Raw genomic sequence first — 25173 nt, 5'->3', positions numbered from 1 at the left:
AAAAATAGCAAACAACTGAACTTACTTTGTATCTTTCCTCAGAAAACCAGCCAGAACTGGTTTCGTTGAGAGAACAGCACCATCAAGACCAATAGAAATGACCTTGACCTCTGATCCTGCTGTCATGCCAACAACATAAACTTTCCCATCATGCACTTGAAGCTTACTGTACCGTACAGTTTCACTGAAAATTAAAAAAAAATCTCTTGAGCCAAACAAAATAGTAAGAAGAAATTTTTTAGAGAGCCAGTCTGAAACGCCAAGTGACACAATTTCTTCATATTTGGAGAGAAAATAAATTTTGATGCTCTCAATTACACAAATTTTGAAATAAAAAATATATCTGAAATTGTGTGTAAAACTGATTTTAAATATTTCAAATATGGTAACCTAAGCAGTATAAGTAGTACTTTTTATCTTGTCTATAATTGTACTGAAGTCTCAGAACCTTTTTATCTTTTCTAACAAGTTCTTTGTACTACACAAGAATACCTTACCACTTCTACAAAATAAAAATCTTAAACAATTTTGAGAGCAGCCCAAAAATTGTGCAATTTCACCTGACATGTCATTTTCTGCTTTAAAACAATAAAAAACATAATAATTATACTTAAGCCAGTTACTGACAGAAAGCGATGAACATTCCTCTTGAAATCACATCAAAAGAACTCTATAAACAATTTCAAACATTTCTAATACCTGAATACTGGTAAGTCAAAATGCTGACTACAAATTTTACCTGTTTGATAATTCAACTTCCCATTTCTGTGCTCCATCTCTAGTTTGTACTGCATAAACTTTCTCCGATGTGAGGGCTACAACAAGTCCACTTTCCTCAACAAACTTTACCACACCACTGTAAAATCACAAAATGTTATAGACATTAAAGTCAAGACACAATGTATCATGAAGGTAACAGTAGTGTTTAGTATGAAACAAGAACAGTTTCATGAAAATCCAGTCGAAAATATGATTTTAAGAATATCAATGTTTTTTCAAGAACAGAACAAGTTTCAAAATTGCCAATGATTTCATGAAGACAAACATTCTGACCACACTTAATTAAAGCTAGAAACAAAATGTGGCCTCTAGGTTAAACTAACGATCTTTAATCTGGATAATTCAGTTTCAGTCTTTACATAGATATTATAAAGACAAAAATTCAAGATCAGGTTGAAACTGCAGCAACTAAAGTATTAACAATTTTTTTTCCATTTTTTGAAGTAAGGAGTTAGTTTTTAATGTAAGCTGGTCAAGTTTAAAAATACGACCTAGATTTTACACAAACATTTTCAGTATGTTTCATGTAGATCACTCAAAACTATGTCATGTAGATAGTTAAGGTTTCATCTATAATTTGGTCTACTGACCTAGTTCCTGAACCCAGATGATTTTTGTTTTGAATCCGAGGTAGATTTCTAATTAGGTTACATGTAATAAACTGTTTATGAAAGAGAGTTAAGAGGAACAACACATCAAATAACGGGTAAAGTTAACTAATTTAATAAGATCAACCGGTTTCGGTCATTTAATGACCTTCATCAGGATCACATGTAAATCAAATGCAATGAACTGGGCCTCTTAATAACTTAACATGGATTTTCTAGGATTTGATCTTGTGTCCTTGTTTTGAAACCCAGGTGACCCAGTTTTATAATCGTGAGAGGAGTAGATCAGGTAGAAAATATGGCCTATAGAGCGTTAACAAGTTGGTTTTTTTTATACGGTATGACCTTATGACATAGTTTTTCTGCCTAGATGGCCTAGTTTCAATCCTGTCTGAAATTCATTAAGGAAAAACAATCTGACCAGATTTCATGAATATCACAAAGAATATTTACCGGTACTTGAGGGGAGATAACCATGCACATAATATGATGTAACATGAATCATAAAAGCTCTTTTTACCTATGTTTGTCACTGCCGTCTAAAAAGATCTCCCACAGCAAGTTTCCCGAGCCAGGGCTCCATGCTGCAACACGACGACCACCCAACACTGACACAAGTATTTCTCCATTGTATATCAAATCATCCACTTCTCCTCTACGTCCCTCTTCAAATACCTTTCTCCAAACTGAAAGACAGATATGATAGCATTCTAACATGGCTTGATTTGATTTCCAATTAAACAAAGAAGGAAATCAAGCTCTGTATATTCTGTGATAAACAACGGTTGATGTGCGGACAGGTAAGAGAGCATTATGATGTCAATTGTGACATCAAATTGCTGCATGACGTCCGATACATTACTCCTTGGGTAAATGAAGTCCAGCATAATATTTATTGAACAAGAAGCTGCGTTCAATAAATGCTTGATGCCCCCGGTGGCATCCTTGTTGATACAAAGCAACCTAAGTCCAAAACGAGGTCAAGTTCAAGGTCAAGCTGAGGTCAGGTGATGTCTGAAGATGTCAGAGGAATGGTCACAGGTTACATCTGCATTAGTATCAAGTCATTCTAGTAAGGGGTATTGATGCTAGACAAACAGTCCCATTTGGTTAACCAAGAGATGGCCCATATAAAGCAACCTAAGTCCAAAATGAGGTCAAAGTCAAGGTCAAACTGAGGTCAGGTGATGTCTGAAGATGAGGAATGGTCACAGGTTACATCTGCATTAGTATCAAGTCATTCTAATAAGGGGTATTGATGCTAGACGAAACGGTCCCATTTGGTTAACCAAGAGATGGCCCATATAAAGCAACCTAAGTCCAAAATGATGTCAAGGTCAAGGTCAAACTGAGGTCAGGTGATGTCTGAAGATGAGAAATGGCCACAGGTTACAGCTGCATTAGTATCAAGTCATTCTAGTAACGGGTATTGATGTTAGACGAAACGGTCCCATTTGGTTAACCAAGAGATGGCCCATATAAAGCAACCTAAGTCCAAAATGAGGTCAAGGTCAAGGTCAAACTGAAGTCAGGTGATGTCTGAAGATGAGGAATGGTCACAGGTTACAGCTGCATTAGTATCAAGTCATTCTAGTAAGGGGTATCGAAGCTAGACGAAACGGTCCCATTTGGTTAACCTCGTACGGACGGACGTTCCTACATATGGATACTTGTGTGGCTACTCTTTTGTTCTCTCTATTGTTCTTTTAGCCACGTAAGAGAAAAATAGCCACATAAAAGCCTTACGGAATGAATGACATCAAAGAAAAAGTACAGTTACCTACTGTTTCTACAGCCACCTAGGTATGCAAATGTGAGCTCGGACGGACGGACGAACAAACGGACGGACAGACAGGACGATCACTATATGCCTCCCGCATCAGTAGATGCCGGGGCCATAAATATATGAATGAGCATGTCAGAATGAAAACAATCAAGGCCTTCTTTTGATTTATCATCTAATGTACCATGGTTCATCGTTCAGATGCTTCAGTTAATGCCCTCATGGTTGAATTCCTCGTGAAATGTTTTTAGGAAGCTGTTAATGTCTAAGAAAACAATTAACATTCCTTGTTTCAATTTTCATCAACACTTACATAGAATTAATATTACATAAATAATCAAGATCATAGTTCATTTGAACAAATAGTTCAACTTTTATTTTATTTCCTAATACTTGGAAACCATTTAATTTCTTGTACATTTTGTGAAATTTTGTGCTTTGAGCAAAAATGGCTGTTTTGTAGTGATAACAATTCAACTTTTGAAGATAAAATGAATAGCCATTTGAGCCGCACCATGAGAAAACCAACATAGTGGCTTTGCGACAAGCATGGATACAGACCAGCCTGCACATTCGTGCAGTCTGGTCAGGATCCATGCTGTTTGCTAACGGTTTCTTTAATTGCAATAGGCTTTGAAAGCAAACAGCATGGATCCTGACCAGACTGCACGGATGCGCAGGCTGGTCTGGATCCATGCTGGTCGCAAAGCCACTATGTTGGTTTTCTCATGGTGTGGTTCAATTTTCATCTGTTTGCTGGGATTTAATCTCATAAGATCACTAAAATAAGGTCCACACCAAAAGTAATGATTTCACAGTATCCAAATAACAAAACTGCAGAATGAGCTAAGTTTTAACATCTATATTTTGCCATTTGCTGTGTTCAGTGAAGCTATGACATTTTTTTCAGATGATACAAACAATCTCTTCCCTCCTGCTGTGCCTTCAACCTGCTCCCAGTATGCTCTCTTATATCTTCCAATGTACTGTTGTCGCCTGAAATAGAAAACAAAAATTTTAACATTGAGCCTGCTGGTGGCAAATGATTTTGCCTTTGCGTCCATGGTCCGTACTGTTCGCTATTCGGTAAATTTTCATCGAACACCCCTTCTAATAATAAAAAGTTTTGTCCGAATTGAATGATGGACCAGTGCATTTTAAAAATTTAACAGGCTAAAGGTTAAACACCGACTCTGCAACTGAGGGACAGCTGTGTATGTGTTATGCGATTGTGATCAAAGTGGATTTTTTCCCAGAGTTACGATAATCTATTTTTGTATTACTTCAGTGTGAGACGAATAAAGTTCCTTTAAATAATTATGAAGCTTGGTTTCCTATATAATAAAATGTTTTTATGATTTCATAATAGCCAAGCGATAGATCTTTTGTCTGTTCTACTAGGTGCAAGCAAATCAAGCATCTATTTCCAGGCAATTGTGAAAACAAATGTTTATGAAATCTTTATGCTGCAGACCTTGTTTTGAATTAGGTATTGTGTAAAATCTTTCAAATTCTGTGGGGATGAAACTTTGTGGTTTTGACAAAAACAACTATTTTGAAGAGATGTGAATTTATGAATGAGCATCTTTTCTCTAGATTAATGAATTATAAATATTTCCATTTCCTGTTGTTTGCAATATAAATAAAACCACTAAAACAATAAGAGCAAATTTTTAAAATTATCTCAGGACTATTTTGAATAGATAAATTCCTCTCTGCATTTTCAGTACTGGTTCTCTAGCCTAGACGGCTCTATCTGATTATCTACTCAAGGAAGTCTTTTTCTCATTTTGGGAATGCAACTAACACTGATACAATTGGGAAAATACTTATGTAATTTGTCTTAATTGGGAATAATGGAAACTTAACAAAATATACTTGATTTCGTTTTAGAGAACATTTTAAAATGCATGATAATATATTACTAAAATTTAAAAAGGAACAGTTTACAATATCAAAGTAGTCAAACCTTTGTTGAAAAGCAAAAAGAAAACACAAGGCTGTAACAATGGTTTGGGAATTTCAAGTTCAACACTGGGAAAACAAGAGCTGTCCATAAGACAGCCAAGCCTAACTATTCGAAATATTGACCCAGTAACAGGAAAATATTACCCAAAAAGCTTAAATATCAAAAGAGCTTTAAGTTCAAAAGGGGACATAATTTGACCAAAATGCATATCACAGTTATGGGACTTGCTGTTATCAACTAGTTTTATAACCCCGAAGGCACATGTGAAGTTTCAATTCAATATATGTATTAGTTTTGGAGATAGTAACTTGCATGTAAAACTTTAACCAGAATTTTCTAGGTCCAAAAGGGGGCATACTTTGCCCAAAATACAAGTCAGAGTTATGGGACTTGACCCAGTGAGGTTGGTAACTGATCTAGAAAAAGAAAAAAAAGTTTCAAATCTATACGCCTTTTAGTAATAGCTGTATGTACTTGCATGCAAAACTTTAACCAGGATTTTCTAAGTTCAAAAGGGGGCATAATTTAGCTAAAATGAAGATCAGAGTTATGGGACTTGCTGCTATCAACTAGTTTTATAACCCAGAAGACACCCAGTGAGGTTGGTAACTGATCTAGAAAAAGAAAAAAAAGTTTCAAATCTATACGCCTTTTAGTAATAGCTGTATGTACTTGCATGCAAAACTTTAACCAGGATTTTCTAAGTTCAAAAGGGGGCATAATTTAGCTAAAATGAAGATCAGAGTTATGGGACTTGCTGCTATCAACTAGTTTTATAACCCAGAAGACACACGTGAAGTTTCAATTCAATATCTGCATTACTTCTGGAGATAGTAACTTGCATGTAAAACTTTAACCAGAATTTTTTAAGTCCAAAAAGGGGCACAGTTTGCACAAAATACATGTCAGAGTTATGGGACTTGACCCAGTGAGGTTGGTAATTGATCTAGAAAAAGAAAAAATAACTTTCAAATCAAGATAATTATCAAATTTTAAAAATCCAAATTATTTGAGAGTTTTGTTTCAGCATTATAATGCTTAAGCAAATTTCTATGACAAAGTGTTTCTTGTCAAGTTTACTTGAAATAATAAGTTGTTTATATGATTATGAATAGATAATGCGACTGTAATGAAATGATTGTTTTAATAATTATTTCATGTTTTGTTCAATACTTAAGGTAAATACAGTCTTTCGATTGAAAGACATTTTGTCTTTCAAACAGGAGACAGTGTTTAGATCGAAAGAATGTCTCTCAATTCAGGAGAAGTCTCTGTCCTGGTAAATAATAGAACATAAACTTCATAAAATGGAACCATAATTCAAGATATTTGCAGTCATTGCAATAACACCACTTGTTTAATTTTTTATGTGGCACTGGTGACTTTTCAAGGGCTCTCTGCCTTTTAGGTAGGACCTAATTTCATATTAGAATAAATTATCTGTAATTTACAGATAGGCAGTGGCTAGAGAACTGGAGTCAGTTCCCTAGACAGCGAACTTATTCGTCCGGAAACGGTTCTCTAGCCAAAGTACTGTGCATTAGGCTAGGGAATTGGAATTTTATTTCTATGCATAATGCCACTGCCTTACAGGACGTATTACACCAAACCGGAAGTGACTACTCAGTGTTACATGTGAAGTAGACCAAAATGTCAAAATGTAGTTCTATGCTATGGATGAAATTTGGTGTGAGCAGGTAACAGTTTAGTTTTATTGCTTACTATATTGAGAAAAGATCTAGACAATTTTCATTGTGAATTTCCTGGAATAAGTTTTATTCTTTGCAAGAAATGTCTACATACATATAATTGCTAAACGGCTGTTTTCATGCAAGCATTTTTGGAGGGTGATGTTTCTCAGAAGTTAGCAGATTATTTTTCTTATATACAACATAACATAAATGTCTACTGAAGAGACCATTAATCACATTGAAAGTTGTTAAAAGAATATAGTAAGTTGGATGAATACCAACATGTTGAAACTCAATGCTGAAAAAACAGAATTAATCATAATTTTCATCTGACAAAAGACACAATCTGTTTCAAACATATCTGTGAAAGTCGACGGCTCTGAAATCAAACAATCAGGCAGTATCAGGAACCTCGGTGCTTTCCTGGATTCAAAACATGAGGATGGACCAACATGTGAATAGTGTGTGTAGGAATTCCTATGCACAGTGGCGGCAAATCAGTCACATTAGACAATATATAACCATTAACACAACCAAATCTCTAATCAACTCTCTTGTTACATCACTTTAGGATTATTGCAACTCTCTTCTATATGGAATTCCAAAACAGTCAATGAACAAACTGCAGTATGTCCAAAACCGGCAGCTAGAATCGTAACCAGAACATAAACGACCATATACACCTGTGCTGCGTGAACTCCATTGGCTTCCTGTGCAATGTAGGGTAGAATACAAAATTATAACACATACATATAAGGCACTCAAAGATCAATCACCAGCTTATGTTGTGAACATGTTAGAAATATATACAAATCTGAGACGGCAGAAATTCTCACGTATTACGGTAAGAATTTATTTACCACTTTCTTAGACCTGCTGTTTGGTAACAGTTTGCATGATAATTCCTCAAAAGTTGTAAATCAGTTAAATCGTTAATCTTATACAGTGCTTTAGGGTATAGCGGATAGCTAACTAATTTTTCCTGCATTCCAATTCAAAGAAATGAAAATAGTTGTTTTTTATCAGTATATCAGGCAGAAAACATCTATTCTTCTTAAAACATTCAGCATTTCATAGAAATTCATGTGTTTTTTTTCCTCCAAGCCATTGTTTACATATGAGCTGATTTAGGGTGTACAGGATAGTTTTGGTCATTTTTTCCATTATTAGTTTAATATCCACATTTTAACAAACTTTCCAAGATTTCTTTACTATTAATCAGAATAATAAATTATGTATTCTCTTTTCAAAAACATTCAGCTTTTTAAATTTCTATCAAATACTTTTCATTCACTGACGTTTTTTACATATACACTGATTCAGTCTATAGGGGATAGCTTTATTTTACATTTGATGACATATGAAAATAACACAGTAAGTAAATATTTAAAATGTATGTCAGAATGTCTGTGTGCATTCCAGTAAAAGAATGTTATGAAAATTTATACAATAATTCAAGTCTATTAAAATATAAAATTTATCAATCTATCCTCTATACCCTGAAATCCGCTATACCCTAAAGCACTGTATTTGAAAATAATTACCAGTCAAAACTGCCAACTTGGTCCTCATAAAGAGCATAACTGTAAATAAAACAAGACAAAAACGTGCACAGGATGAAAATGCATCCACCGGTAGTCGCCATTTTGTAATCTTGTATCAAAGAAAATTAATATTAATTGTTGTATAATTCTTGAAATAGAATAACATGAAAGCTGCACCTAGCATTCGCATAATAAGTGTTCTCTATGATCTAAAGATATTTCAATAAAACTATTCTTTAATTTCTAAAATATTCCATCAATAATTTTCTTTGAGCTAAGCATCTGCAAAGAGGTCAAGGCCGTAACTTACCCAAACTTGTGAAAACGCCGTGTGAATAATTTCAATAAAAAGGACAGATTAAAAGATGAGCATGTGAATTTACTATATGAAGTAAAGGTACTGTTGCCAATTAAAGTACTTTCCATTTGATAAATAATTAGTACAGACAATAAGTTTTGAAATAAATGATTTTTAAAAAACATGTGATGGTTCTAAAAGTAAAACAGGTTTTGTTCCGCTTGAATAAACACAGAATCTAAATAAAGTTGTGTACACCCGGCAGGTGTGTTCTGTTTGTATTAAATATTAATGAAAATTTATGTTTAATCTTTCAATTTTGAATATGTTAAAGGTAGAAAATGCATAAAATTAACAATGAAATTCACTTTATCAGGTCCAAGAATAGTCACAAAAGAAATTAGCTATAGCCTATAGTATGCTAATTTATTGTTATTGGCGAGTTGACTGTACTAATCATATCCCGCATGTAAAAGATGGCATAGCATGCGCAAGACAACAGTGTGAGAAAGTCAAAGTTTTAACTTGTTTGACTCATGGGTGAATTACGTAATAGCAGATCACTTGAAAATAAAATGTGTACCTCTCTTGAACATAGAGAATATACAATATATCCAGTTATATAGATGACTTTTCACTTAGCAACAATTCTTAAACAAAAAAAGATGGATCTAATCTAATGAGTCTTCGTTCCATGAGTAGATAACTCTTGCAACCAAGATTCTTGATTTGGATTTTAGCACTTAATTGAATTCTTCATAGTAGAATATTTTTGAGCATCTCTCAGTTTCTTAGATAAAACCACACAGATTTACTCATTTAGAACCATTTTTAAGGGTGAAACGCACATTTTCGTAGGAATAATGAGATTTTAAATTTCATCCCATTAATGGGAATGGATTGAAACTTCTACACTAAGTCTTGTTCACTGTCATGATCTGACATACAGTGTCACATTCCTTAATTCTACTTTGTATTTTTACAAAATTATGCCCCTTCCTTGACTTAGTAGTTTTTTGGTTAAGGTTTTGTAAATTGTATGTAAGCTAGTAAAAAGATAAGATAAGATTTATTTTGAGTCGGCAAGACATTTACAAATAACATAAGCGCTGAAGAGCTTTTTTAACCGACTATATAACAAGTGTATGTTAAAAAAAGTAAATAAGCTAAAAGTAAGAAAGATAATTTACAACATAAAATCTGTGAGAAACATGCTAATCCTACCAAATTTGGTTTAAAACTGCTTAAAAAGATGAAATTAGTTACAAGCTGACCAAAAATATGGGGCAAAGGTGCCATAGTTAAGAAATATCTTAAAAATCAGAATATCACTCAAATCAGATTTGAAAGTGACCTGATTAGCATCTTTTTCATAGGGTAAATCAATAATCATTAAAATGAACATGATTGAATAACATAGGAATATAGATTTGTATTATGGTTAAAAATTAACTTTGTTTAATTCTCCCACCAATGGGAATGGATTGAAACTTCACTCTCTTGTTCACTGTTGTGAGCTAATATTAAAGCACTGTGCAGGTTCCATAACACTGATTCACATAAATTTGTTCAAAATTACGCTCCTTTTTTAGCTCGACTATTCATAGAATAGTAGAGCTATTGGACTCGCCCATGCGTCTGCGTCCGCGTCCCGATTTGGTTAAGTTTTTGTATGTAAGCTGGTATCTCAGCAACCACTTGTGGGAATGGATTGAAACTTCACACACTTATTCACTGTGATAAACTGACCTACATTGCACAGGTTCCATAACTCTGTTTTGCTTTTTTACAAAATTATGCCCCTTTTTTGACTTAGAAATTTTTGGTTAAGGTTTTATATGTAAGCTGGTATCTCAGTAACCACTTGTGGGAATGGATTGAAACTTCACACACTTATTTACTGTGATAAACTGACTTACATGGCACAGGTTTCATAACTCTATTTTGCTTTTTTACAAAATTATGCCCCTTTTTCGACTTAGAATTTTTTGGTTAAGGTTTTGTATGTAAGCTGGTATCTCAGTACTCACTAATGGGAATGGATTGAAACTTCACACACTTGTTCACTGTCATGATCTGACATGCACAAAGCAGGTCCCATAACTTTATTTTGCTTTTTTACAAAATTATGCCCCTTTTTCAACATAGAAATGTTTGGTTAAGTTTTTGTATGTAATCTGGTATCTCAGTACTCACTAGTAATGGGAAAGGATTGAAACTTCACACACTAGTTCACTGTCATGATATGACATGCAGTGCAAAGGGTCAATAACTCAACTTCGCATTTAACAAAATTATGCCCCTTTTCAACTTAGGAGTTTTGGGTTAAATTCTTATATGTAAGCTGGTATCTCAGTACCCACTAATGGGAATAGATTGAAACTTCATACACTTGTCCACTGTCATGAGCTGATAAGCACTATGCAGGTTCCATAACCCAATTTTACTTTTTTACTAAATTATGCCCCTTTTTCGACTTCCGTCTTCATTCAAGCGACAAGGCTGTTGAATAGTCGAGCGTTGCTGTCCTCCGACAGCTCTTGTTTAATTTTGTACCGGTATTCATTCAGTTGACAAGGTGGACGGATTAGCTCAGTGATTTGCACGCTGGCTTTCCAATCCAGAGGTCCTGGGTTTGGTCCCTGACAGATGCCTCAGGAATTTTTAGAAAATTTAATGCTTTTCAGTGTTTCCCACCCAACTAAAGGTGTACTGGTAAGAAACCCAGGCAATCCTTGCATGTATCGTTGCTTTACACCGGGCACGTTAAAGAACCAAGGGGTCTATTCAAAAAGAGCTAGGGTCTGGTACCCGGATAACCTTGTATCTGAGTATCTGTCTCTTCAACTAGTCTGCACCTGTCAGACACTTGTACATATACACGTAGTATGCACTTGTAAATAATAGCACTTGGTGATCGCAGTTCATATATATAAAGGAAAAACTACCTCTCCGGAGGATGCGCCTATACAAGAGGTGGAAGTTACCTGAACAATACAATACAAGGCTGTTGGAATAGTCGAGCATTGCTGTCCTCTGACAGCTCTTGTTTTATAAATGAATAACTCTCCTTAAAAACGGGAAATGCCAAATTAGCATATGGGGATTATGTATATATTGCCAACTGTTATTGCGGGTTCATTAGCTAAACCACTGTTTTTCCTCTGGTGCATGTGGCTTACTTTTTTTAAGGAACTTTTTTTAAAGAAAAAATCATCTACGGTACTTTAAGATACTAGAGTCAAAACAGCCATACATATCAAGTTTCCCGGATCCTCCGGGAGTCTCACGGATTTTAGGTCCATTTCCCGGACATACGGAAATCGATTATTTCTCCCGGAAATCCAAAATTCCATGCTAATGGTTTCCTGTATCAAACTAAATCCCTAATTACACACTGCATGCACTGTGCCTGACATAAATTATAACTCTACTGATAACAGTTTAACAAGGTCACGCACTGATGACATTCTGCAAACAGGTGTGTAGTGTGCTATTTTTAGATTGTGTTAATTGGCGAGTGGTGCCTGGTGGTGTTTACATTAACAGATTAATAATATCTGTCATGTGTTTACGAATCAGATAGAAATATCCGTTCCGAGGGCACCTGCGCATTGGGCGGTAATGAGGCTTGCCGAATTGCCGCCCATGCGCAGGAGGCCTAGGGACGGATATTTCCATCCGATTCGTAAACACATGACTGATATTTTTTCTTGCATATCGTATACATGTTAGCATTTTATTCTGGCAGATTATTTTTCTTGCATACCGTATTTTACAAATAACAGGTAGAAATACTTCCTTTGTAGCACTCTTTCTTATAGTAGAGCGCGGGAAATTAACGTCCGTAAGCAGAAGTGACGTCATGATGTTTTGCGTTACGCACAATAACAAAGTTCCACTTTAGTTTTATCGTTTGTAGCGTAACGTTATGTTCTTACGGTAATCTAACATATTTTGAATCGAGAAATATACGATAAGGAACGGAGAAAACTATCAAGGTACCTGCTTTTTTCGTGTTTTTACATAACCAATATTTTATCAGTGCATGAACAACTAGTTGTCATTAATAGCACGAGAGTCATCTGGCAGGGGGGGTGCCAGATGGGTTTTGCCGGCATGGGTAAAATCACCGGAAACGCCAGTCCGGTGTGCAACTATGATATGATAAAGTAATACAGACAGCTAGTTTATTGAGTTATTAGATTGGGGTATGTCATTGGTTGGGCGGGCGGGCGGCGGCGTCAAACTGGTGTTTCCGGTCAATAACTTTTGTTTCGGTAAAGATATTGAATAAAACCTGGTATGTATGTAGCTTATATCAAGACAAAGGCTGGGATTGATTTTGGGGTTTCTGGGGTCAAGGTCAAGGTCACTGTTACTTAAAATAGAAAAAGGGTTTCCGGTCAATAACTTTTGTTTCGGTAAAGATATTTGAATAAAACTTGGTATGTATGTAGCTTATATCAAGACAAAGGCTGGGATTGATTTTGGGGTTTCTGGGGTCAAGGTCACTGTTACTTATAATAGAAAAAGGGTTTCCGGTCAATAATTTAACTTAGGAATGAGCTATCATGATGAAACTTGGTGTATAGAAAACTTATATAAAGTTGTAGCTTGGGATTGATTTTGGGGTTTCTGGGATCAAGGTCAAGGTCATTGTTACTAAAAATAGGGTTAGGGTTAGGTTAGGGTTTAGGGTTAGGGTTGTGCTTTAAAGTGGTGCACTGTGATTCAGTATACCTTTTTATTCTTATGAGAAGTGTTGAAAACCTGGTTTCGTGGCATTGCCGCGTTTCTTGTTAAAGATTTTTTAAGTGTGATAAGATATTTAGAGACACATTCGAATAGATAAAAGAGCCGACCTTTATTAGAGTGATGGCAATCATTACCACTGATGACGTAAGTGAGGAAATAACTTGAGATAGGTTTTAAATATTTTTTAACATTTTTGTATTTTATTTTTATGAGTAAAAAGCTTTTTTGAAATTTTTTTTTCAGTATAATAGGTTTATGTTGAATCTATGTTAGCTGCTGCTCATGTCCTAACTATCTAGGAATGTCAAATAGACCTGCAGATTATTAACATAAAAGAGACTGGCCAATAAATTTCATCCAGTTCCTCAGCTCAAATGACAATAATTTGATAAATTCAAATCAATACTGTTTTTGTTTACCCTATTGAATTTCTATAATGAACATGACCATCTTTCATTTTGGACAGTACCATTAAATGTTAAAAGGGGTGTTTACCAAAAAATAAAAAATAAAGATGAATTGCAAACAGAACAGATCATGATCAGACTGCACAGACGATCTCCACTGGTTGCAAAGGCAGAATCAGTCGTGTTCAGCATGATAAGGGTTAAAATGTTTTAAAATGCAACTTAACCCCTGAACACATTACCCAAATCAGTAAATCAAGTCAGAAAGCCTAATCTAATGTACAGTTTTATATTCGACCAAAAATGCTGGTCGGTAAAATCTCTTGGATTTTCATTAAAACTCCTGGATTTTCAACTGAAATCTCCTGGAAAATTGTCCACGGAACTTGACATGTATGAACAGCTATGTTTAAACAAATTTTTCACAATTCAATGTTCCCAGAAACCCCAAAATGGGGGTTTTTTCACCCCCAGAATGGTACTTTGCACCCCCAGTTTTGGAGACATCTGTAATATGTATCTCATAGTGAGGGGGTGCAAAAGTCCAAGAAAAACTCAGTTTTCACCCCCAAATTTAAATGCCAGTGGGAACACTGCAATTATTTCACAGCTACAGTATTTAAAGTTGTAGTCATTGGATAACTTGCTGGCTTTAAAATAGTCTTTGATGCAAGATTAAGGTATCATGTCTGATGTCACTGATGTTGATAAAAATACATTTGATCTAAAAGGATTATAAAATTAAAATTAATGCTATTTATTATAATTTCCAGGGTTATGGCCCCTGAAATAGTAAAAAATGGGCATTTTCACCTTGTGACAGCATAGCTCAGAAAGTATTTCATATAAATTGATGAAACCTTGCATGAGTCTTTATCATGATATGAACTTGCGCACCTCCTCCTATTTTTCATCTGGTTCTACCCCCTATTCCCAGAGTTACTGCCCCTGAAATTTGTTAAAAATGCACATTTTCACGTTATGACATGCCTCATGAAAATTTTTGCATTTACAGTATTCAGCATAGACTAATCAACTCTTGTAATAATCAGTGTATTTTATTTTCAGTTTTACTGAGAAATTATCAAGTACAATTGCTGTTGCTGATCTCGAGTTCAAAAGATTAGAAAGAACAGCCATGTCTGCAAGAAGAATTAATAAGATGCGTAATCAGGGACAAGGTGGTGGAGCACGCGTTCATTACGTACGCGCTGATATTGTTACACAGAAAAGAAATGAAAGAATGGTACGAGACGCGTACAGACGTGAACATAAAATGAGTTCTTACTTGGCTGATGATGAGAATTTTCCAAGTTTCCGCACTCAGTTGGCAAAACTTGGATTAGAGTTGAGAGATATACCAGGTGACGGGTAAGTGTAACATTTTATGCAAAAAGTACTGTACAGATTTTTCCTATTTATAGATGATTAAGCTGTTACGTACCTTCATTGTTATTTCAGATATAATATTTTAGCGTGCTTTTTAAAGATTTTGGCATTACAGTAAACCTCACTTATAAGGAACTCGGATATAAGGAACACTCGGTTATAAGGAACAGTTTTCAATTCCCCGATCTAATTCCTTCTTTATTCAATGTAAAATGTAAAAATCCTCGGTTATAAGGAACTCGGTTATAAGGAACACTCGGTTATAAGGAACACTTTTTCCTGTCCCAAAGTACGAAATTCAATTGAAAACCCCTCGGTTATAGCGAACAGACAAAAAGAATATAAATGATTAAAAACAGGAAATAAACAGGAGAATCGCTGATGACGTCAGAGTAACGTCGGCACTCTCACGCACATAAAAACAACACGCTTATTTCTGTGTATTTGGACGCATACATTCTTAAAAAGGACGCTAGAAAATCCCAAACGCGATTCCCCGAGACGCATGTACAGGGTTCGCACAGGCCTTGAAAAGTCCTTGAATTCGATGGTAGTCCTTGAAAACTCCTTGAAAATGACAAAAACCCTAAAAAACCTGGAAAAGTACTTGAATTTTGAAAAAAACTCCTTGAATTTGACCTTTTACTCCTTGAAAATATTCTTTCCGTAACTTTGTTTTGCAAAAAGAATTTAAGGCTTAAAATAAATCGGAGAAAATGAAAATAAATTCGTGAAATTGCAGGATCGGGTCACTCGTATGCTATTATAGTGGTCTACGGCCACACTTTATCGATATTTACAGAGTGCTATTTCTACTGTATCACCGTTTGCATGTTTCCGTTTCCGTTTAAAAAAGTACGGGGGAATAATAACTCGCAATTTTTAGCTATTTGCGAGTGTTTCCAGAGAATTAAAATGAGTAAGAAAAATAAACATGTTTACTCAAGTAAGCAGGAGACAAAAGACGAATATAAACAGTGGCTGAAGCCCTATAGAGCAGACAGAACGAAGTGTATTTGTACGTCGTGTGACAAAATTTTGAGGTATCATTAGCAGGAGTGCGCTAAAAAATCACAAGAAAAGCGATAAACCTCAGCAAAATAGTGAATCACATCAATCTAATAATCGAATTACGTCATTTTCAAGGGTGTGACAAATGATGGTTGTTTTATTTTTGCTTTACATAATAAAAGTTGTTCAGATTAGGTCGTGGTTTTGAAAAAAAAATAGTCCTTGAAAAATTGTAAAAGTCCTTGAAAAGTCCTTGAAAAGTACTTGAATTTTGTCTCTGATATTCTGTATGAACCATGATGTATTTTTGCCATGCGGGTGCTTGCTCAATACACAATGAATTACATTAACGGAAAACAGTTGCGCCTGTCAATGAAAAGGGGAGTTTACGATAACTCTTTTTCCAATAGGTGAATGGTCGATTAAGGTACATGTACTATTATGTGTTTACGTAATCGTCAACACGCGACTAACCACTCTGATTATGTCACAAATAATTTTGTTTCTAACACGCGGCGTACTTACGAGTTTTGAATTCGCCGCTAATCGCGATAACTGGATTAAATGATGATTGAAATTAGAATGTTTGCAGGACAGTCACAGGACTTGATTGTGTTGTTTTTCATAGCCGTTCCTGAATCAATTAAACAATAATTGGCTCACATTGTTTTCAAAATGGATGCGATACGAAATATATTCCTTTTGCTGGTATCGTTTGGTCATTTTAAGTATAGAAATTCCTTGTGCAAGATAAATATAAAAAATGGACAGAGACTCGCAACTTTCTCACATAAAGATTCATTGTCGGTCCGCAGTGAGAACACATCAGTTTTCAAACGTCAGTCAAATAGTGTTCACTATACAATTGTGTTCATTATACTAACCTCGGTTACAAGGAATTAGTTCGCTATACGGATATAAGGAACCTTGGTTATAAAGAACACTTTTTAAAGGTCCTAAGCTGTTCCTTATAAGCGAGGTTTACTGTAATTCATTTTGTTAGTTAAAATGTTCATGAATAACTTTTCTTTAACTGTAACATTTGAGATGCCAAGCATAAATGAGGTTGTAAAGTCATCATACTTTTATAGTCCAATCTAAACCTTTCAAGATTATGAAGTCTGAGTCAGGAGCTATTATAAACCAGTTTTATCGTGTAGTTTCTTTAGAGTCTGGTAGACCTACTTTCTGTGAAAACAAGCATGATCTAATTTCATTTCATTACAGTAATTGTTTATTCCGAGCACTTGGAGACCAGTATGAAGGACATGTACGCAACCACTTCCGTCATCGTCAAGATGTTGTTAAGTATATGACTGATCATAAACATGACTTTGAGCCGTTCCTCAGTGATGATACCACATTTGAAAGACACAGTAAGTACAAAAAAATCCTTCAACAGATCTGATATTGCAATGTAGCCATGGGGTTTGATTGGTTATGAAATTATGTATGGATAAGGAAACATTTAATATTTAATGGGCAGTCAACAGTCACCAATAGTTGCAGTGTACATATTTCCAAAGGCGGATAAAGTTACGGTTTGAAATACTTTAATATACATAACATACTGGGAAATGTTTTATGTACCCAAGGGTATAACTATAACTCTTACATACATAGAAAGTTGAGAACAATGTTTTAGAACAATTGCCAAGTCCATGTTGTACTGGCCATTCCTTTTAAGTTGCCAAGATATTGCAGATGCTCCTTGAAAATGGGGGCAGAAAAGATCTATTATGATTTTTTGAGAAGAGTAATGTCCCTTGATGATAAAAAATGCAGGAGACAAAACTCTACAAAAAATGTTTAAAGGTGTGTATATTGTTAACAATGTGGAAATATTTCAGTTTCCGGACTTCAGAAGCTTGGAACATATGCAGGAAATGATGCAATAGTAGCTTTTGCTAGACTACATGAAGTGAATGTGATCATACACCAACTCAGTTCACCTTTCTTGATGGTAAAAATTTCATTTTTATTTTCAGAAGCTTTTAAAAGTAAATTATAGTAAATTTAGTAAAGTAGAGCAGTATTTTCATTAAATTTTATCATGCTCTTCTTTCATTGAAATATCATATTAATTTATATGTCTTGAAACATGCTAGTATATATTTTAGTTGAAATAAATGTAAGAACTTGTTCAACATAACCTGGTCTCTGCACACAAAGGTGTTTCGCTGTATCAGTTGCAGCTTTTCTGTATCTCCGTATATGGAATATTGATGTTACTTTATTACATTTTATTTTGGAAAAAAGATATTCCTCAACTTTTTCATTTCGAGACTAAAATTTTACATAAAAAAATCATTGTTGTTCACTTAATTTCAAAAAACAGCAGTATTATTGTACATAGACACTTAAAAATCTAAAAATTTGATTACATGTATTCTCTTACACAGTATGACTATAAACACACTGATTGTATTTACATTGTACAGATCCAGGGAGTAAATGTAAGTTCGCCAACAACGAGACAACTTCATATAGCCTATCATAATGGGGATCACTACTCAAGTGTTAGAAAATGTGGCGATAATACAGAATCTCAGACCAACATCCGATTAAAGGTAAATTTAAATAAGGCACATCTCATCTTTGATATAAGTCAATGAGCTACAGAAGATATTTAGAAAAAGACTTTTCTTTTTTAACTGGGCACATTGGTGAGGACAATTAATAAATGAGCTGCACCATGAGAAAACCAACATCCGTGCAGTCTGGTCATGATCCATGCTGTTTGCTTTAAAGCCTATTGCAATTTGAGAAACCATAAGCGAACAGCATAGATCCTGACCAGACTGCACAGATGTGCAGGCTGGTCTGGATCCATGCTGGTCGCAAATGCACTGTTGGTTTTCTCATGGTGCGGCTCAAATGTTGTTGTAGGCTCTTGCTTCTCAGATGTTTGTCAGTTCAATATACTGCACAAGTCTAATGATATTTAGTTGCAAGTTCAGTCACTTGATCATGTTGATGAGAGGAATTAACATGACAATTTGACTGAAGAAAGTACTAGTACCAAAGTCTGAATATTTTTATTCTCTAAAGCTGGTTGACGTAAAGAGGTTATTTTCAAGTCTTGTATAGAACAAACTAGAACTGGTTTTTATCAGGGCACGTTGATAAGGATCTCTGAAAGAGGTAAATTGACATGACAGTTTAACTGAAGAAAGTATTTAAGTCTGAAGTTTTATATACTCCAAGGCTGATGTAAAGAAGTTGTGATTTACTTGACTTGTAGAGAATAAGTCGGGACTGCTGTGTTATCCTGGAACACTAGTTAAGACATCTGATTGCCTTTACACATCCTATTTAGTTTTGAAAGATAGCAAACGAAAAAATGTGATTTTTTTGATTCACTGATTGTAGCTTGGTGAGGATGACCTGAAAACAGCTAGGACAGATTTTGCAAGTGGTAACTATAGTGATGATGGAGTAGTGAGGGCCGTTAGAGACACTGTACGTCTTGCAGAGGAAGTCATGAATGCAACAGGATGTTCTGTAAGTTTAGAAAAATATATTTTAAGAAAAATTATCAGTCTGTTGATATTGGTAGCTATTTAGAGTTGAAAGTGGAGTTTCCAGCACTGTGTACTGTATGTGCGCTTGGCTTTTCCAACAGCAGTGCACTTCATAGTCACTTTTTATAACTGAAGTTATGTCAGTTTGTGTTTTAAGATGGCTCTTTTTGTTGGTCAAACCAAGTACCAACATGGTATTGCAGACAAGTGAGAGAACATGATGGTGTCAATTGCTGTGTGACATTGGGTTAATTACTTTTCACATAGATAAGACCAACATGATTTCTAGCATAATATTTTATAAAGCATGTTACAATGAAAATAAAAAAGTTTTCTTGCGATTTATCGTGTGATATACCACAAGTCATCTCTCAAGTGCTTGAACATTTAACACTTGTTGGTAAAGTCCTGCTCATCTTAAGGTAAATCAGACAATAAACCATGTGAAGGTTTTGATTAGTCATTAAACAAATCAAAACTGCAACTATACATGTCTCACCTAAGTACAGATTTTGCTTTCATTTAATGCATAAACTTAATGTGAGCTTTGAAAATGACTGTCACTAGATGAGTGACAGTTTGAGATTTTGATTTTAGTAAAGAACGAATCAGATGCTATTTATATATGTATGTCTGTTCATCAGGATGAGCAGAGAGTGTTAGAATGTCTCACCGACTGTGATTATGATGTTGATGCTACAATAGCCTATGTTCTACAGACAATGGAAACCACACAGGGTGAGTAGAGATTGTCATCAACATTTTTAGCTCATCTGAGCATGAAGTGCTTATGCTGAGACTTTTAGGATTATTAATGTCTGTTGTCCATCTTTCTGTCAACATATTTTATAAAGACTACTAAACCACCAAGCCAGTTTTAACCAAACTTGGCAGGAATGTTCCTTGGATGGTTTTCTTTCAGATTTCTTCAAATCTAATTATTTAAATCTCAAAAACTGCTGGTCCTATTTAAAAGTAATTTCACAGCAATGTTCCACAGGTGACCATCAAACAAATTTCCATAAGTTAATAGATTTGTTTGAATTATGACTGCCAGATTCCTTCAGGTCATGTTGTTCTGTTAGAAACCTTGGCCACCAGGGTGTGGGGCAAGTTCTTGCTCAATAGTTATGTGAAAAATTCAAAAAAATCTGTAACAGATAGCCTGACTTTAAAATATTTTCACCCAAATGTTTCTCGGGTGGCCTACTAACTTCCTTCAGATCATTCCGCTACATAAAAAAGATGAAAGTTGACTTTCCACTGATCTAAAGTGTTTTGTCCATTTCACTAACATACTCAGCACTCAGAACTTTAGAATAAATACTTCCCTCATTATTTGATAGACAACACTTGCGGTTTTGGTCAAAGCGGCTACTTAATAGTGTTATGGATTGATCGATATTGACTTTTAAACATAGAATGAATTTTACTTGTTTCTTCGGATTTAATGTCATAGATTGACTGAACAGCGGAGTCTAGTAATATAAATGACTTCACAGTACATGAATATCAATAAATTAACGAAAATACAACCAATGAAATTTATGTTATCAAAACTACTGTGAGTATTGAAATGATAGATGAGAACAGTAAAAAAAAAATAATGGTCCTCCTTGAACTACTTACAGACTTCAGAGATGACACTACCTCGTTAGCCTCGCAGATGACCTCCACAGATAGCGGAATATGGTCCGAGAGTAGTAATACACCTACAAAACATGAGGTCAAGGTCAATTCCACCGCTAATCACAATGGTTCACAGGTCAAAGGTCATGGTAGAGAGGATAGTTACGGAGGCAGTTCTGGTTATGGTTCACTAAATAGCCAGGGTGGAGCCAGACCGAAAGAGTTTCAAGAGCCAAAGGTATGTGTTTTTTAGAAAATATGTAAATTTTATCAGTGTAATGATATATGATGTAGGGTAAGAATTATGTAGCAAGACCATGACTCAAGTATGGTGCATAAGAATATGATGGTTTGCAAACTCAGCTATACAGCAGATTATCCTGAAATTTTATCATAAAATTCACTATAATGAGATACTGCCTGCAAGATTGAAATTCACCAGCATAATTTTTGAATGGGAAGAGTGTGCACATGATCTTTGGGGATATACAGGTATGGACGCATAGCTAACATAGTGAGAAAATTCATATCAAGATGGATGCCAGAATAATGTCCCCAGAGAATAGGATTTTTTCAGATTAGTTTTCCCAGCTTTGTCCTCTGATTGGCTGCTTGAACAAACTCTCCCATGTATTCTAAGTAGAGTTTGATATGTATGAAATAATATCAAAGGGGAAATAATAGAGATTAGGAACTAAAAATTGCATAAAAATTGGTATGGTGTCCTCAGTCATGTCTTACTGTCATGTTGCAGTTGTTTTTTTTGCCCACCTGCTTATTGTCGGCATTAGATATTTATATACCATATTCATATAGCTTTTTTTCATGACAAATGTGTTCAAAGGCTCTTAATATACAGTGTTTAAAGGGTTCAGGTGGCCTGTGGTGGCCGATATGTCCCATTTTGGCAAGGGAACATCTTTCACATTCAGGACAAACTTGAATGGACACAGTTGTAGAGATGCTAGTTGCTCTGAACTTGCTGCCATCTAGTTTAACCTTTAGCCTGCTGGCAGCAAGTGAGTCTGCCTTTGCAATCAGTGCAGACCAAGACCAGCTTGCACGTCCATGTAGGCTGATCATGGTCTGCACTGTTCACTGTTCAGTCAGTAAATTTTAAGTGAACACCCCATCGAGTAATAAATGGTACCGCCCAAACTGAATGATAGACAGTTCATTGTAGAAATTTAGCAGTGTAAAGGTTAAGTTTATCACATTCTCACATTAACATGTTACCTTCAGGCACCAGTTCAACCATCAAGACCAAATAGTAAGCAGACAAAAAAGATGAAAAAGATGGAGAAGAAGAAGAGAGCAGAGGAAAAACACAAAATGAAAATTCAGGGGATGATGCCCCAACCCAGTGTTGATGATAATGATGATGTTGTAATGGTTGTGGCTAAAGACCTGCAAATGGCAAAAATATAAAGGTGGAGAAATATAGAATAAAAAAAATCAAGGTGTGATACCAGTATGTCAAATAAAAATAGTGTTGGTGATAGAAATTAACTAAAGCTAAAGTAAAATATAAACGTAAAGAAATACGGGATGAAAAATTTGAAGGTGTGATACCGGTATGGTAAAACAATATTGGTGATCATTATTTAGTAATGTTTGTAGCTTTTAAAAGATCTACAAATGGCAAAAAAAATATAAATAAAATGACATTGTTAAAATTGTATTCCTAAGATAATCTTCTACTTATGTGATATTTATGTATATGTCTTGCTTAATGACTGTGAGTATGTGATATACATTTTTTTGTGACTTCATGATGTTTCAGTTTAATTATGTGATATTACTGTGTATAGCCTGCTGAATGATTATATATATAATGTATATATACCCTATCAAAGGACAGTTATAGATATCTTACACTGCTTATTAATCTGTATATGTTGTAGACATGTTACACTGCTGATTAATCTGTATATACCGTATCAAATGGCAGTTGTAGACATGTTACACTGCTGATTAATCTGTATATCCTACCAAAAGACAGTTGTAGACATGTTACACTGCTGATTAATCTGTATATGTTGTAGACATGTTACACTGCTGGTTAATCTGTATATATCCTATCAAATGGCAGTTGTAGACATGTTACACTGCTGATTAATCTGTATATCCTACCAAAAGACAGTTGTAGACATGTTACACTGCTGATTAATCTGTATATGTTGTAGACATGTTACACTGCTGGTTAATCTGTATATATCCTATCAAATGGCAGTTGTAGACATGTTACACTGCTGATTAATCTGTATATCCTACCAAAAGACAGTTGTAGACATGTTACTCTGCTGATTAATCTGTATATGTTGTAGACATGTTACACTGCTGGTTAATCTGTATATATCCTATCAAATGGCAGTTGTAGACACGTTACACTGCTGATTAATCTGTATATACCCTATCAAATGGCAGTTGTAGACACGTTACACTGCTGATTAATCTGTGTATACCGTATCAAATGACAGTTGTAGACACGTTACACTGCTGATTAATCTGTATATCCTACCAAATGACAGTTGTAGACATGTTACACTGCTGATTAATCTGTATATCCTACCAAATGACAGTTGTAGACATGTTACACTGCTGATTAATCTGTATATACTGTATAAAGGGACAGTTGTAGACATGTTACACTGCTGAATGATATGTATATACGCTGTCATATGACAGTTGTAGACATACTTTATGTATATACCCTATCCAGTAACACTTGTTGACAGTTCCAGTGTGTAAATACCTTACTGAATGATATGTAAATACCTTATCAAATGATGATTGTAGATAAATTATGTATGTGAATAAATGTATGTCAGTGTATACATAACATGATTTGACCCAGATGAATGCTGGCTTTGTACATATGTTATGAAGATATGTGTACATTTCTAAATGACAGTTTTATACACATGTGTGTTGATGCACAGAAGTATTATAACTGTAAATAAATAAGCATATGCTGCATTTTCGTATTAGGGCTGTTCCAGGAAAAAAGGCCGGGGGGGGGGGGGGGGGGGGGGGGGGGGGTGGATAGGAACGAGTACCTATTTTTTTTCTCTAGGTGGGGGTATTTTTGGTATATAAATTTCCTTGGTTGGGGGTGTAATTGGTATTTTAATTCTGTTGGTGGGGGGTATTTTGCACACTAAAACATAAAAATGTTTCTGGAGATTTTCTATGCGAGTATATTTTTATCACGGACAATAATGCGAATTCGATATTTATTAATTTGATAGACGTTTTCTTACACTCAGGGAAAAATGCCGGTATATGGTACACGAAACGGTACAGTTGTGGTGATAGCCTCTCTGTAGCAATCTGCTTCTATCTTTTACTCTTATACTAGGTAATTTCTAATTATCATATTGTGTACATCATGCATGTTGAACAATAAAAAAAATCATTTATAAATATTAACAATAATGTTCCTATCACAGAGAACTTGTTTTGGTATTTTTGAAGCTGATCAAAGGCTGTTTCCCCTTGCCTGCCAAAAATAGCTAATATTTTCCCCTAAAAATGGGTTTATTTTCCCCTAAAGAAAGTCTCATTTTCATTCTAAGACGTCCTTAGAACCCCAGTTGTGAAACATCACCATGTTGTAGGTGTCAGAATACTGTTTTAGAATATAAATAATGGCAAAATGCACCTAATGGTGAAATAAGTAGGTTGAATTCAACAACACATCAATGCAATTACTTTGTCATACAAGTCAAGAAATTATGTTTGATATCTTTTATTGACGTTATATTCATAAAATGAATTTA

The 25173-nt window shown here is 34.9% G+C and overlaps 2 protein-coding genes across 2 annotated transcripts in view; one reads left to right on the top strand and one right to left on the bottom strand.

The window, feature by feature from the left end:
- The window catches only part of LOC123527547 (ER membrane protein complex subunit 1-like), a 44296-nt gene extending 35780 nt beyond the window's left edge, over positions 1-8516 (bottom strand). Inside the window, exons 1-5 of the mRNA XM_053523542.1 lie at positions 8376-8516; positions 4036-4167; positions 1909-2076; positions 740-856; positions 26-184 (exon numbers count right to left, since the gene is read on the bottom strand). Of these exons, the coding sequence (XP_053379517.1) occupies positions 26-184; positions 740-856; positions 1909-2076; positions 4036-4167; positions 8376-8476 (677 nt within the window). The 5' untranslated portion in view covers positions 8477-8516. The remainder of the gene's footprint in view (positions 1-25; positions 185-739; positions 857-1908; positions 2077-4035; positions 4168-8375) is intronic.
- A 142-nt stretch (positions 8517-8658) lies between these two features.
- LOC123527546 (OTU domain-containing protein 3-like) lies at positions 8659-24375 on the top strand. The gene is made up of 9 exons (XM_045307066.2): positions 8659-8772; positions 14907-15209; positions 17466-17614; positions 18089-18201; positions 18680-18808; positions 19611-19742; positions 20407-20500; positions 21394-21629; positions 22634-24375. The coding sequence occupies exons 2-9, from the start codon at positions 14977-14979 to the stop codon at positions 22817-22819; spliced, it is 1272 nt and encodes a 423-aa protein (XP_045163001.2). The 5' UTR covers positions 8659-8772; positions 14907-14976; the 3' UTR covers positions 22820-24375.
- Positions 24376-25173: the final 798 nt, after the last annotated feature.

Source organism: Mercenaria mercenaria, chromosome 14 (genome assembly GCF_021730395.1).
Source record: "Mercenaria mercenaria strain notata chromosome 14, MADL_Memer_1, whole genome shotgun sequence".
In the NCBI taxonomy this organism is placed as follows: domain Eukaryota; kingdom Metazoa; phylum Mollusca; class Bivalvia; order Venerida; family Veneridae; genus Mercenaria; species Mercenaria mercenaria.
This window is presented reverse-complemented; position numbering and strand designations above follow the sequence as displayed.

Excerpts from the sequence above, each read along its gene's own strand:
- LOC123527546 (XM_045307066.2), top strand. The coding sequence starts at position 14,977 with ATGTCTGCAAGAAGAATTAATAAGATGCGTAATCAGGGACAAGGTGGT. Across the intron at positions 15,210-17,465 it reads AGAGATATACCAGGTGACGG|TAATTGTTTATTCCGAGCAC; the intron begins GTAAGTGTAACA and ends ATTTCATTACAG. Across the intron at positions 20,501-21,393 it reads GACAATGGAAACCACACAGG|ACTTCAGAGATGACACTACC; the intron begins GTGAGTAGAGAT and ends AACTACTTACAG.